We start from the raw sequence: 13905 nt of genomic DNA, 5'->3' as shown, positions 1-13905 counted from the left end.
GGAGGCATGAATGGTTCCAGTGCTGCATGCAGGATGGGACATCCAGTCTCAACGTGAGAAAGAATGTATATGTATGACAAAAATGCTGCAGATTTAGTACCAAGTGAGTTTCTGCCTAAAAGACCCAGCCCAGCTGCCTGCAGTTCAGAATGTCTGACTTTTACTGCCAGGGAAAGCAGGGTTTTTTAAATTACTGAATTACAAGAGAAATGGGGCTCTCAACTGCAAAACTTTAGGAAACGGCCACCTAAAAGCAGTTTTAGTCTAGAAAATAATATTAGAAAGTAGTAATACCTGGTAAGTCTGAATAGCATACAGTCTAATGAAATTATACATTGAAGCAGGAAAATGTGAAATAGAACTATTTATTTTAAGGGACTCTTTCTATTTTGGTGGGACTTTTTTTTTTTTAAGGCCTTAATCTGTTTCATATAGTCTTAACCTTTTGATATCAACAGTAGGTAGTAAGATATCTTTTTGGAAAAGCAGCAGAGGCATCCTACCTCTTTAGAACACCTTAAATCGCAAAGGGTGTCATAACTAACTACATCTTTTAACAAGTATAATGATGCTATTTGAGAAGAGTAAGTAGAACACATTTATTGGAACCCTGGAACACAGTAAGTAATACTCCACACCTTTTGTAAAGCAGCAATCATAACTGAAAGTTCCTCTAATTTAATTCATTTTCTCAATAACCCAAGTTCCATTAACTCTGGGAGATAACAACATCCTACAAATGAACAGCATTTAATTCTTAAAAAGATAGTGAAAACTCAGTGTGTTGTAGACCAAAATTTTTAGGGGGGGGAAAAAAAAAGTGAAGGGTTTGTGGTTTTCTTTTGTTTAGCTAAGACAGCACATTGGTGGACAGGATATCTGGAATTTGGTACAATCCCTATATTGGTCTTTTGCGTATTTTTCCAACCATTATGGGTACAAAAAGCACAACATGGACATTTCTACTTTTTCTAACAAGCGCTGTTATTTCCAGGAAGAGCAACAGGAGAAAAAAAACCCCTAACCTACAAAATACCTCTGGATGCTCAGGGGCAGAGGGTACAAGGGGACCTCAAACCTCTCCTTCCTAGGTAGGAGAATTGCTGTTATAGTAAAGAAGGTGTGAATAATTATGGCAAGGCTCCAGCCTGTGAACAGCCTTGACTGTTGCTGACTCCAACTTGGATTTTGTCCCTTGCAGCCAGTAAGTAACATTTGATCTGCTTTTCCATACCTAAAAGAGGGAAAGGAGTGAGCAGAATACTCCATACCACCTCATTTCTACACAATGTTTGTGACAAAAAAAAACAAAACTCCTTAAAATAATGCAGTTTCTACTAAATGATTTCTCTGTACACAGGTTCTGTTAACTCACAGGACACCAGCTCCTTACATCCTTCCCAATGGTCCAACCCACATCCACAGATTCCTAGATATATATAAAAAATATGTTACTTCATTCAAATTACCCGCCCTACTAACTGAAAGTGCAATTGTTTGAAGGACTGGCTATGGTATTCTCCTATAAATTTAACCCTGAGAGGTTACAAACATTTAATTAAGCACACAAGTAAAAAAGCCAGAATGGAACCACGGCTTATCTTTCACATTATCCTGCTACAATTCTGGCATTACCTCCTTGGCTGTGAAGCTTCACAATGTCTTTCCTCCCCAAAAAAGATGGTACAAACTGTGAGGAGAGGGCTGTTATTTGCCTCATTCCCTGTGGGGAATTATCTGACTGGGGAAGCTGTGACCAGGGACTGATCAGTATTTAACTTTTGCCACCAACACATGTGGCAGGGCTTAAAAGACAAAAAAGCCAGAACATATGACCTGTTCATTTCCAACAGGAAATGAAGAGCTGCTGATTAGTAAACCATGAAGTAACAGCAAAATCAGACAGCAGATGATTATGCATAGTCCCATAAGCACCACAGCTTTTTAAGATGATCCATGTTAAAAATACATTCACCTTTTCAAGTGGTAACTATCAAGGAAAATAACATTTTTAAAGATTTAGATTGGTAAAACAGAATGCAAAGAATGCTCTAAGTACTGTTTTCAGAAGAAAGGAAACATGTCTCTGAATACATCCTTTGGCTTCAAAAGAACCACAGTTAAGAGAATCAAAAAAATCCAAGTGCACCTCTAACAAAAGAGAATGGATCATAGGCATGGACAGATAGACAAGAGCTGCCTGTAAGAAACAGTCACAAACAGGTAAAGATTCTGTGGGTAAAAATCAAGGACTAGACCAATAAAGGACCTCTTGCACTAATCTGTGTAAAAAGCCAATGCAAGGAACCTTTTTGCCCCTCTTTCTTTCCTTTTTGCCTTCTTTTTCTCCCTCCCTTCCTTCCCTCCCTCTCTTCTCTTTCACCCTACCCTTTATTTCAAATCCAACCCCCATCTCTGACACCTGGAGATCAGGGACAAACATTCCAATTCCCACAGCAAATGTGTAATTTCCTAATACAATTTTTAAAGTGTTCAGGGACCTTTTGACTTTTGTTGTTCCTTTCCAACCACAAGCATCCACATACCTGCCTGCTCCCTCCCCTTTCAGGTGCTGAGTAAAAATTAAAGCTAGTCAACACAAAATAAACAAAACCACAGAAAAACAGAAGAATGTGCAGGGCAGGACCAGAAAAGAATATATTTGGAGTTTTTAAAATTTTTTACTTAGGTATTATTTGCAACAACACCACAAGCAAGATTTTCACTGAAAAGACACGATTTTTAAACGGATTATATTACTTAATTTTTCTGTGACTGTTGTACTGTATGCAAGTCAAGGAAACTCTGAGGGGATGTCTAAAATTGGCAACAAACAATGTATTTGTTTGTAACTGAATACTGAGCATAATGTAATTTGGTACCATAATTAAACTGCCAGCAAATAACAAGTCAAAGCCTTTAAGGACAAAATCCTCTTATCAACATAACTTAAATGTGAAAGCACCCACTGGTTAGGATGAACTCTGACAGTCCTGATTCCTTTCAAAGGGATGAGAAAGTCACTAAAATCAGTGAAGTCTTCAGCAAACTCACAAAAACTCAGCAGTTTTCTTCCACATTGTTTTAAATTATATGGAATTCCTACCCTTAATTCCATCAACGCATTTACTGAGTAAATATGGTCTATGTTTATTAAACTACACATAACACAGATGGGCTGTGTATTTTTTTCTTCCAAAAGAGAAGGGAATTTCCTTGGTATTTTTCACTTACCCAGACTCATCCATTTTTCTTTACTCTGTAGTCACTAGGCCAAAAATATCTACCTGAACTAGAATATACCTTTTAGAAAACAAAGAAAATCCTAGTAACTCAGCAGCAGTTATACTCACACACAAGAGCTTTTATCAAGTGCTAAATTTTCAAAGAAAATAAACACTGTCTTTACCCACAAAAGTCAGACAGAAAAAAATATCTAATGTAAAATAGGAACAGCCAAGTAGAAAAGATGGGATGCTGCAAATAAATATAAAAGCACAGTTCAGTGATGCTATGCCCAGATCAGACACCACAACTATCCAACTACTTAAACATGTTAATTACCAAAGTGCTCTAATGCTCTGCAAAACGCCTTTTTAGGTATGTTCTCCCACAGAATCACTTACCATCACATTTTTGAGTTGCCTCGTTCTGTTTGTGGCCCACAGGACACTTGCACTCGTATGAACCTACTGAATTAATGCAGTTCCCTCCGTGGCAGACTCCAGGGATTGCCTGGCACTCATCAACATCTGCAAACACAGAAAAAAGACCCAGATCTGATCACCTACACAAGATACAGAAGTTACTTTCAGTAGCTTCCTGTCCCATTTCAGTAAGTTCTAATTTCACTTCAAATTTTTGGGTTGATTTGGTTTTTTTGGGTTTTGTTGGTTTTTTTTTTTTTTTCTTTTTTGTTCGTTTTGGGTTTTTTTGGTTCTTGTTTTGTTGTTTTTCTGTTTGTTCAGGTTTTTTATTCCCAGCTGTAATTTGGTTACCCCCCCCCCCCCCCCATGTTTCTCCACCTTTTTACACAAAACTGTCCAACAGGAGGTTTTTCCTGGTTGGCTCCCTTAGTACCTGTACCATGGAGTTACCATCCAGGTGTTTCAAGAATCTTTTGGACCTGTTTGTTCCAGCTGTCTGGTGCCCCCAGGTAACATCTGGCAAGAATATGAACTCTTTTTCAGACGGATGATCAAAGCCCCTGCAAGGCACTGAAATTCCACCTGTGTTTGTGGATTACAGTGCTTCTCCAGTTTTTAATTCCTCCTGGTACTTGTGCTATAGATAAACCTATGGTATTTACCTTGTTTTTTAATTTAAGCAAGTATAATTTCTTGCAGCTCAGGAAGAAGCACTTTTTGCAGATTTGGGGGTTTTTTTGGTAACCATGGGACTTGGGTTTAAGTACATTTGCTGAGAATTCTGCATTCGGCTCCTGAGTCCATGCTGATTTACACAGCATACTGTCATGTCCAAAATGAAACAGTCAGACTGCACATGGATTAAGGACTTGATCAAAGGCATAGAATGTCTTCATTATTTATTTGTTTAATTTGATTTTTTTCTCCCTAAATAATAATAGTAACAACCATTGTTTGCTGCCTGTTTACTTGGAAATCAAACATTTCATGTCACAAGTATTTTAAAGAGTTGGGAGGCTGGACTGGTTGCTCTCCAGAGATTCCTTCCAACTCCAATTATTCTTGACATGGTTTAGCAGCATCTAGAGAGAAGATGGTTCCAGCATTTACTAATGCACAGCCCACCCTGGAGCTCCCTACTGAGTAAAACATGTGGTGTTTGTCTTCTGACCCTGGGGCCCCAAAATGCATTTATCACACACAGTGTGCCTGTGCCTTTTGTCACTTATCAACACTTAAATTAAGTTCCCTGTGTCAGCAGATCAGTTGTTAAAATCCACTGTGTGTGTGATGCAGTTTTAGAAGCTGAAGGTGTCAAGGAATAGTGAATTAATGGCAGCAGCACCAGGCAATAAACACCTCCCAGAAACAGGAAAATATCACTGGAGGCCTGAGGGGAACTAAACTTTAATCTCTATCAATTCCATTAATTTCTTTCAGTCCTTTTAAGATGGAAAATAGATGTTGAGCCTTGCTGAAGCCTGAAGAGCCAATCCCAATGATGCAATGCATCATATTTAAGTGTATTTACATCATATTTAATTGATAAGAAAGCAAGCAGATTCAACTGTCATCCTAACTTAATGCTAGAAGACTGATGGGGTTTTTTTGTCAGTATTACCTCTTGCTGAAAACCTAAGTTTGTTTAAACATATTATTGGTGTTTTGGGACTGAGAAAAGTCAAGAAGAACAAAAGTATTTTATTCAAAGGGTGTATTTTATCAATTGCTTCCTAAAAGCTGTTTTAGGATATATTTTTTCCTCAAAATACAAGCAAATTGAAATGAAGCTTTTATATTTTTTTTTTAGAATCGTTTACAGTTAGGCTAAACCACACAGAAGTTCCAGCATTATTAATTATCCACTTACACTTTTAAATCTCAACCACATTAACACAAGAAACTTTTTACCATAAACAGCAAATTTGATTAATAACTCTGCAGATACAGTTCTACATAGAAAAGTTCAATATGTTGCAGATTAAGCAGAATGCTTCTATGTGTTCATAGTCTTAATATTTGATGAGGGAAAAAAGATTTTGTGCTTTTGCAGACTTTCCTCTGCAAAATGCCTGTGGGATTTGCACAGCTAACTTTAAACATGCACCTTCCCTTTCTGATCTGTGGGCTGCTTCTCAAAAAAACTCTGATAAACCAAAAAAACTCAGGAAAAATAAATCCACTCAGATGTTAGACACAAAGTCTGCAGAGTTTTTTATTTATTATAGTAGTGACAAAATTTAACCAAATTTAAAAAACCTCTCTGCCTGGAATATGCATGGGGAGTTTCTTTGTAATTGATCTGGCATGTGGAAATAAAAGCAGAAATACTGCACACCACAGAAATAACGTGATGCTATTTTTTCCCTGTTTTAGTAATTATTTTCACAGCAGCAGGAACGTGACCCTAGAAAACACTGTCAAAATTTTCAGTAACTCAGACCCATTAGTACCAAGCACCCAGTTACAAAAAGAAATCAACACTTCTCATTATGATTTTGAACCTTCCCCTGTCTTCTCTCTCTTGGTTCAGTTCAACTCAGTGCCTTTAACATTTTAACATCCTACTACAGAACAGATTCTCTTGGATCTTATCTCCTGTCATGGGGATACATGCACACAACCATGTCAGCAGCAGAGGCAGGGAGAAGAACCTTCCTATTTTCAAAATCTGCTCAGCCGTGACCAGTCTTCTCTCCTTAGAGCAAAAAGTTAACTGTCTGCAGGGAAAGGGTGTAGGTGGGAAATGGGACTTTTGAGGAATGCAGGGAGGAACTGAGAGAACATCCAGCACAGCATTTCTGCCACTATGCTTCTCCCAGGGCCATGCAGCAGTGGCAATAAAGCTCATTCAAGCAGAACACTGAAGTTCCTCCTGCCTGAATTCTTGGAATGAGGGATGTCTGAACAGTTAAATCCCTTTTTAAGGCATGACTGAATATAAACTTCCAGGGAAAAAAAAAAAAAAAAATAAACAACCAAACAATTTTGGATTGGTTTTGCTTCTCTTAGATTTTTTTTAAACCTGTTCATGGTAATAATGAAGCTAACAGTACTACTACAATGTAGTAGTTCTAGTAATCTACTAATACATAAACATAAAAAACATAGAAAACATAATTAAGCCTCAAAAGGTCCTGAAGACCCATTTAAGATTGAATCATGCAAATCCTTTGCAGAGCAACTTTCTACTTGGTAGTGACATCTTGTCAAATTCAGATCTCTAGCAGATACTGAAATCATAACTCGTTTTCCAGCAGCAAAGCTTGCAACTTCCACTGTTTTGAGTTGTTCATATCAACTCCCAAACCCAGCTATCTACTGATGCAAGCACTCACTTCAAAACCACCAAACATCTCAAGTGTGGACTGAGTGAGCCTGGTCTCCCTGACACATGACAAAAGTAGTTTTACTGAATACCGAAGGGGTTTGTGTTCCTTATATCAAAGTCTGTGCAAACCTGATGTCCTCAACAGAAAGAAAAGCACTGAAAGGCAGGACAGATCCCTCTGTTTGCTTCTGAAACCCTCAGAGAAGACATCTGGCTTCTCCTGAGCTTCCTACTGAGGATGGCAGAGCACCAGAGCAGGCTGCCCAGGCAGGTCTGGGGGCATTTCAGCCCCACATGGACACACTCCTGTGTCTCTGCATGCTCTGGGTGACTCTGCCCTGGCAGGGGCTTGGACTGGATGATGTCCAGAGGTCCTTTCCAGCCCCAGCCATTCTGAGATCCTGTGATCCTATTTCAGCAGACTCTGCACTGCAACGTGGAGCCGGGAAAGGCACAAAGTGTCACATCCAGCCCCTTCCTGCATCAAAGTGGGCTGGTGATTCATAACAGAGCAGACATGGTGCTACCAACCTGCTCACAGCACAGAGCTCAGGTCGGGAGGAGTAACCAGTACTCAGAGCTCAGAAGGAAATGTCCCAACTGCTGGAAGGCAAAGATTCTGTGAAATAAATAAATTCTGTCTCTCCCTTTTCCCCAAAGAAAGGCCAAGCATTTCTCATCTACGCCTTCCCAGCACCTTGTAACATTGTGTGCTAACCCAGCTGACAGAAATACAATCCAAGCTTCCTATTTAGCAATTTTATGTCAAAAATGTAGCAAAAATTACAGCTGTTCAATCCTCCTTTGTTTACCCATCACACAAAGTAGACTACCACATTGTTTCTATGCTCCCCAGCGGAATCTGACCACGGGTAACTCAAAACTATTTGCCCCAGGGAATATACTGCCAGAAAAAGAAAACGCAATCATTGTGGGCATGGGTGATAAAGAGCACCACTGATCTCTCACATAATTCAAATGAAGCCCCAGAAGCTATGCCAGGGCCAGCCTGGCAGAGCAGCTTCAAGGATCCTTTGTATGTGGCCAAATCATACAATGGAGCTTGACTTGGAGATTGCAACATGCACCCCTTCTGTGCTGCACTGTTTCTGCTCCTGACACTGTTACGAAAAGAGTGCCTAAAACAAATTAATCACTTCAAGACAAATGGCAAAACATAAACTGCTGCACGCAGGCAGAGGCCTAGCTCTGACACAGAAGGAAAAACAACATCAAGTATTTTTTTTCCTTAGTATTGATTGATAATCACTTTTTCCAGGCACTTAAGCTTTGTTCTCTAGGTCCAGCAGCAAAAATCTGGAGGCAGTTGTCGCAGACATCTTTTCATGAAAAACCCCTTCCTTAGGATTTTTCCTCCTGAGAAGCTGAGAGAACTCAGGAACAAAATGTAAACAGTGGTTATCTGCTGCTGTGGAATGCAACAGGTGCATCTGGGATTGGGCTCATGTGGTTGTTTCTAATTAATGGCCAATCACAGTCAGCTGGCTCAGACAGAGAGCTGAGCCACAAACCTTTGTTATCATTCTTTCTTTTTCTATTCTTGGCTAGCCTTCTGATGAAGGCTATTCTTTTAGTATAGTGTATAAAATATATATATATTCTTCCATTATTTTAGTATAGTTTTAATGTAATATGTATCATAAAACAATAAATCAAACCTTCTGAAGCATGGAGTCATATCCTCATCTCTCCCCTCATCCTGGGACCCCTGTGAACACGGCCACAGGCAAGCAAAGCACACCTGGGTTTTAAACACAGACCACTCACGGGGAAAACAGCGACCTCACTCCCTTGCCAAGGTTTCCAGGGTGATTGTCAGAGGTGAGGGCTGCCACGCGGAGAGCTGCAGGCAGAGCTCACCTTGGCAGGCCCCGGTGCGGATATTCGGGATGAAGCCACGGCGGCAGGGCTGGGGCTGCGCAGGGCACATCTCGCACGGGTGGCCCCAGGCCCGTCCCACGGTGGCACAGCACAGGGACTTGGTGCACACGATCCCTGTCAGCTGGCCCTGGCACATCTGCTTGCTCACCTGGGTGAAACACGGGCCTGTCCTGTAATCTGCAGGGGGAAAGAAAGGAAAGCTTCGCTGTGTTATGCGTGGCGCCGTACCTGTAGCTGCAGAAGGAACTGTTTTTGAATCAAGAAAAGAAATGTAAGAATATATTAAGAAAATTGCATGGAAATATTAAGAAAATTAATATACTAGAGAAAATTAATATCTTAAGAATATTCCATGGAAATTTAAGCTATATTGCTGCTTACAGAAGTCGCACAACACCTTCCATTGAAGGTAGTGACTTTCACGAGGTTATCATTCAATTTATTTCTTTCAAAAAGACACAGCTAAATGAAAGGCAGCTGGACACAAAGTTGCTCTTGAGCATTGACAACGTATCCAGCAAAATCCGAAGTAAGCAAAAGAATTTTAACAACAAACAAGCAAGCAAATAAAAGACGAGATTAAGCAATGACTAGAAACTGGTTTTCTTGCTTCTAAGCTACCTCATGGTGATTTATAGGAAGGAGCTACAGGACACAGGAGCCACACATTTTTTTCACTCCACACTGATCAAGATGCATGCCAGAGAGTGTCACAGAATCATCATTCCAGCTGCAATTCCTGTTGCAAAGTAGTGCTACTGACAGAGGACTGATTGGCAAGCCACAACTTATTTTCAGAAGGAAGCCAGGAGGCAACACAACCAATCCAAGCTGTATGCAGTACACTGAATAAAGCATAGAAAATATACTTCTAGTAGAATTCCTGGGAAAATTCAGTTCATTAACACTGAATCTGTATAAAGAGAGGTTTTTTTAAGTTATGAGTCAACATCAACTGGGATCAACAGTCAATAGTTAATCAACAATTAACTGAAATTCTCTAGGAATAAATAAGAAACAGCTTGTTGCTCTAAGCCAGATTTCACATCCTTATGGAAACTCTTAAAAAGAGTGAGGGGTGAAAAAAAGATGAAAATGCAAAGTTATGGCTGCTGAAGCTGCTGTTCCATCCTCCTTTTTTTTCCTATCAGAAGCAGGGCTCCAACACCAGTATGTGGATAACACACTGTCTTCCACACTTTCATTAGGGTGCAGCTGGTCCCACAACCAACATGCAAAAGGGATAACCCATGTTTTCTATAACTTGATTCTTTCACCTAAAAAAAAAATAAGAGCTTTGACATCTTTAGAAAGCAAAAAAATGGTCTTCCCAGTGAGATTCTATACTAAGCTTCCTGGGCTCTTAAAGTGAAAGCTCAAACAGAAATAAATGTTCTGCTCCCTCTCTTTGGAAAGGGTCACTCAGGTACCAGTCTAGGAAAGACTAATGCAGTTATTGATGCACACTGATAGTCAATTTCAGCTGGGCTTTTCACTTTAAATAAAGTCAACCAAGTACAGAAATGATGGATGATAAAAGAAGATTAAAAGATCTTACATACTCAGTAAGGCCTGTGAACTTTACTATTTCTTGATTATCAATACAAAACATTCTTCAAAGTTACACTCCCAGCTTCCCCTGTGACCACCAAGCCACAAAAATGGCACTTCTAGTGAAATAAATACATGATAAAAAGAAAATCCTGTCCTTGCTCCACACACTGAGAGTTCAGCCCTCCATGGGTGAATGCCCTCTACAGTGAAATCAAATAATGACTTACTACACATCTTCAAATTCCCAAAACTTGCATTCAGCAGGTCTGAATTCCTTAGCAATCCCAGCTCACCTACCAATTCCTATTCAGGAAATAAGCAGTGCTTCTGGCAGTGCTGTATTTTTACAGCAGCAATTCCTTGAGACACAATTTTTTGCGGGAGCAATCTCTGGATATCAGGAAGAAATCACAGCAGGAGGAGAAATTCAAACCATGTATTTCTCTCTTTAGCAGCTGGTGACCCACAGGAATATACTGGCCAAAGACATTCTGCATTAAGAAGCTTGGAATTCAATCAGAGGAAATTAACCTTGAAGCTCAGATTAGAGTTGTGAATTGTTTCTGAGTTCCACTACCATCCAGTAAGACACAAAATGATTGGGTAAACTCTGTCAAAACTAGCAATGAAAAGTTCAGCTTATGGAGTGTGCTCAGTAGAGAGATTAGAGAATAAAACCAGACACCAAAGCACATTTGTTCAAGAGAATATGATCGAGTCAGGTACAAGAAGGAGTGATGCCCATACACCTACTGCTTACTGTATCCTATCAAACAGAAATACATGCTCTGGAAACCACCTATGCATAGGTGCCTACCCATGGCCTAACGAACAGAATATGCATTAATCTAATATTCAGATTCTGCAACCAAGCAATTTTTATCAGGATAAGCCTGCTGCATGTCTATTCAGATATATGCTTGATAATAATATTAGTATTTTAAAATATTACTGTAATTTAACATATTATTCTTTAAAAGTGCACTCATTTCAAAAAATCTTTACTTATCTGGTTTATCCAGCATGAAGCCCAAAGGTAAAGAGACTGATTAGTGGCTGCTCCCCTATACCACAAGGAAAATACAAGATTTTAAAATACAAAGTGAAGGCAAGCACGTTCAGGTTAACAGCAAAGTTCAGCTGTTTACACAAAGATCTGTAGTCACACAGTAAATTTTACATGTGGGAAACAAATGCAATAAAAGTAGATGCAATTCTGAAGATACTTTGTAGCTTCCAATGAAGCTGTGGAGCTGTTTCACGCAGCCAGTCAGATTATATTATTATAATGGCTGATCAGACCTTAAAAACCCTCACTTATGAATCAGTCATCTTTTCCATATGGGTTTGCTTGTCTTAATTCTTAGGTGGTTCTTCATTTGTTCCTTTGCCAGCACTGCTGACAGAATAATTTTGCCAGAAAGAACATATGTTGAACATAAGTTATAAATAATTTGTTACTCCAGAAAGGGTAATTGCTTTGGTGAAATGAGGCGATCTTCAGCACATGTGTTATACAGTTTTATTTTTTAACTTCAAAAATTATATTCAATATGCACAGTGACCTGAAGAACGACAACCTTTATCAAGAATTCAAGTTGTTAATATAATTAAATTTAATGAGGAATATTTTTTTCCTGGCATCAAGAAAAAAAAAAAAAACACACCATGGATTTCAGTATTTAACTATGCTGCAACATTTCTATGTATATTTTGTATTCTCAAATGGAACCATTCAACTACTCAAATTGCAGTTCTTGGATTTTTTTTTCCACTAGTTCTTTCCCAAAATTCTAATTCTACCTGTAATTTAAGAAGTCTAGTTCACAGGAGCCTGAGACAAGGAGCTGCAACATTGAGATTTCTAATCTTGGTTCAGTATCCATCTATTTTTGTTTTCTTCCTGTTCCTCCGGCCAAACAAATGATTCAGATGAAGGTGTAAAAAACCACTGTAAGCAGATATGGAATAGATAGCCTGTCTGCCACGTGTCCTCTGTGTCTAACACCCACTAGCTAAAAACCTGAAACACAGTGTTCAACATCCCAAATACCACCTACTGTCACTCAGGACAAAACATTGAAATATTGTGGTACACATGTAAGGATCCAATTTCTAACTGAATTTTGTCACAACTCCTGCCCTTAAAATTTTCACCTCTTCCCAGGCAATATGAAAGAGAAAAAGCAAGGCGTAAAGAATGTTGGAATGTCCACTGCAAGCTATCCAGAAGGATATTAAAAGTTGAGTTTTCTTTCATGGGAAAGCAGAGACTGAAATTTTAAATGAAAGCTCCCAATGCCAAAATACAGTTCCTACAAGAAATCCAGCAGGGGTGCAGGGCCAGTCTCCTGCACCCAGCCTGCAGAAGGGAAAAGTACATTACCTCAAATACTGTATTTCATGTTTGTGAGCACTAGGAAGATTTAGCAGGAAGGAACAGTGAAGTATCTTCCATCTTTTTTACTTAAAAAAAAAAAACCACACAACCATATCCTTGTAAGGACATGCATCTGGAAACAAGCATTTTTTAACTAGAAGCTACTTAGAAGATTGATCTTTCTATTACTAAAAATAAATTCTGAAAACATTAAGCATGTTCATCAAAATCACATCAGGAGTGAGTAAAGGAAGGTGTCTGAGATAGGCCTTCACAGCCCCTGTCAACTAAAGAACAAGACCTAATAATTAATGTGTTTCATACCCTTACAAAGCAAATTTGCCTTTCACTGGACTTTTTACAGAACCTCACTCTCCTAAGCAAGGTTTAGGAAATATTACGGAATAGTTGAGAAAATAAGTAAGTTCAACTTCCATCACCTCATTTGCAGACTCAAGGTCAGCAAACATATTATTATTATTATTACTGTTGTTGTTGTTATCTGAAAAATCCATTTCATACAGCAGCATTATTAAATTAATAATCTAAATCATGGGACCTGAATGCTGGAAAGAAATAAATGCTGCCAGCATTACCAGGAACTTCACTTTCTCCTGAAAGAAAAACCAGCACAGTGAGTGAAAGCCCAAGAGACTGCACTCTATGTCAGGGAACCTTCAGGGTGGACACATTAAGTCTGTCCTGGCAAAGACCTGAGGCTGAATTCACCTTGCTAAAAGTTGTTCCAACAGGAGGCAAGATGGAGAAACAACTGTCTTTATTACAACTCTGATAGGTGGCAAATTTCCCCACAGCTTCTGCTAACACTCAGAGGTCTCCAGACATCTGAAATTCTTTTTGGCTGCTCGCTGCAGTACCTGCTAGTTGAGTACTGAAGAGATTTTTTTCAATGGAACTCTCACAGTTTTCCCCTTTGCAATGCGCAATCTTCATGTTTTGATAAATGCAAGTCTAGTCAAGTTTCATCTTCCTGCAAGGGGAAATTCCATGGTATTCCACAGATTCCTACAAAGGGACCATCAGGACTGGAAGAGCAAAAGGCATGCCCAGTTATCCCACTGATTCTGGAT

At 39.2% G+C, this 13905-nt stretch overlaps 1 protein-coding gene across 3 annotated transcripts in view; it reads right to left on the bottom strand.

Moving 5' to 3' along the window:
- FBN2 (fibrillin 2) overlaps positions 1-13905 on the bottom strand; it is a 123121-nt gene that overhangs the window by 91271 nt on the left and 17945 nt on the right. For all 3 annotated transcript variants that reach the window (XM_059491937.1, XM_059491936.1, XM_059491938.1), the window contains 2 exons: positions 8860-9057; positions 3627-3752 (listed from right to left, as the gene is read on the bottom strand). In XM_059491937.1, coding sequence (XP_059347920.1) covers positions 3627-3752; positions 8860-9057 — 324 coding nt within the window. The remainder of the gene's footprint in view (positions 1-3626; positions 3753-8859; positions 9058-13905) is intronic.

Source organism: Ammospiza nelsoni, chromosome Z (assembly GCF_027579445.1).
Source record: "Ammospiza nelsoni isolate bAmmNel1 chromosome Z, bAmmNel1.pri, whole genome shotgun sequence".
In the NCBI taxonomy this organism is placed as follows: Eukaryota; Metazoa; Chordata; class Aves; order Passeriformes; family Passerellidae; genus Ammospiza; species Ammospiza nelsoni.
The sequence above is the reverse complement of the archived record's forward strand: the minus strand, read 5'-3'. Positions and strand labels throughout refer to the sequence as shown.